The 865-nt window shown below is 67.3% G+C and overlaps 1 protein-coding gene across 1 annotated transcript in view; it reads right to left on the minus strand.

The window, feature by feature from the left end:
• UBA7 (ubiquitin like modifier activating enzyme 7) overlaps nucleotides 1-865 on the minus strand; it is a 9120-nt gene that overhangs the window by 5003 nt on the left and 3252 nt on the right. The window contains 4 exon segments of the mRNA XM_015568283.1: nucleotides 13-178; nucleotides 270-425; nucleotides 495-575; nucleotides 701-808. Of these exon segments, the coding sequence (XP_015423769.1) occupies nucleotides 13-178; nucleotides 270-425; nucleotides 495-575; nucleotides 701-808 (511 nt within the window).

The following is an 865-nucleotide window of genomic DNA, read 5'->3' on the forward strand; positions in this document are numbered from 1 at the left end:
TCAAGCACTCACGGGCCTGGAAACTGTCCAGGGCGGCCGCCACACCGTCCACGCGGGAGAAGAAGCTGTCCCCGTAGTGGTGCTCTGTTGTGGGATCCAGAGCGTGGGTGAGCGGGGTCACCTGCAGGTCTGGGTTCAGGCGGCGAGCGGCCTCTGCAGCCGCCTCTGCCTTGGGCCTCTGAGAAGAAAGCAGAGGACGCTGGGGGAAGGGGGGGAACACCCTGGAGGACAGTTGGAGACAAGGGGTGCTGGGAGGGGCAGGCACTCACCCCAACGTCCTGGGCCCTGAAGAGGAATTGCCGGCTGAGGTTGGAGCGCTCCACGTGGTCCATGTCGGCCACGGTCACGCCCCCGCCGGCCCCAGCCCCCAGGCCCACGAGGGCGAAGCCTTTGAGCAGCTCGCAGCCAATAGCACCAGCACCCACCTGCCGGCAGGAAGGGCCTTAGCCAGAGGGCGGGCCCCGCCACCCCCCACTCCCCGTCACCCAGCTCACCAGGAGGTAGTGCTGGTGGCTCAGCTGCTCCTGAAAACCAGCCCCAAGCACGGCGATCTGCCCGTCGTAGCGGCAGCCTCTCTAGGGGACATGGCCCAGGTCAGTGCTGGCCGCTGGCACTGTGCATGGCCCTTTCCCACGGGGCTGCCCAGGTCAGAACCTCGGGGCCCGAGTTTGATAGGGCCTGGACCCCACGGGGCTCTCACCGGTGCGCAGGCCTCAGGGCTGGGAAGGAGCTCCCCGTTTTCCGGGAGGCAGTCAAGGGCATCAAAATACAGCCACTGGTCCAGGGGCAGGAACTTCCTGGAGAGAGCCTGGAGGCCGCACGTCAGGATGCTCGCCACCATCGAAGCCCTCAAATCCGGGGCGGG

This window comes from Myotis davidii, unplaced genomic scaffold (genome assembly GCF_000327345.1).
Source record: "Myotis davidii unplaced genomic scaffold, ASM32734v1 scaffold663, whole genome shotgun sequence".
NCBI classification, from domain to species: Eukaryota; Metazoa; Chordata; class Mammalia; order Chiroptera; family Vespertilionidae; genus Myotis; species Myotis davidii.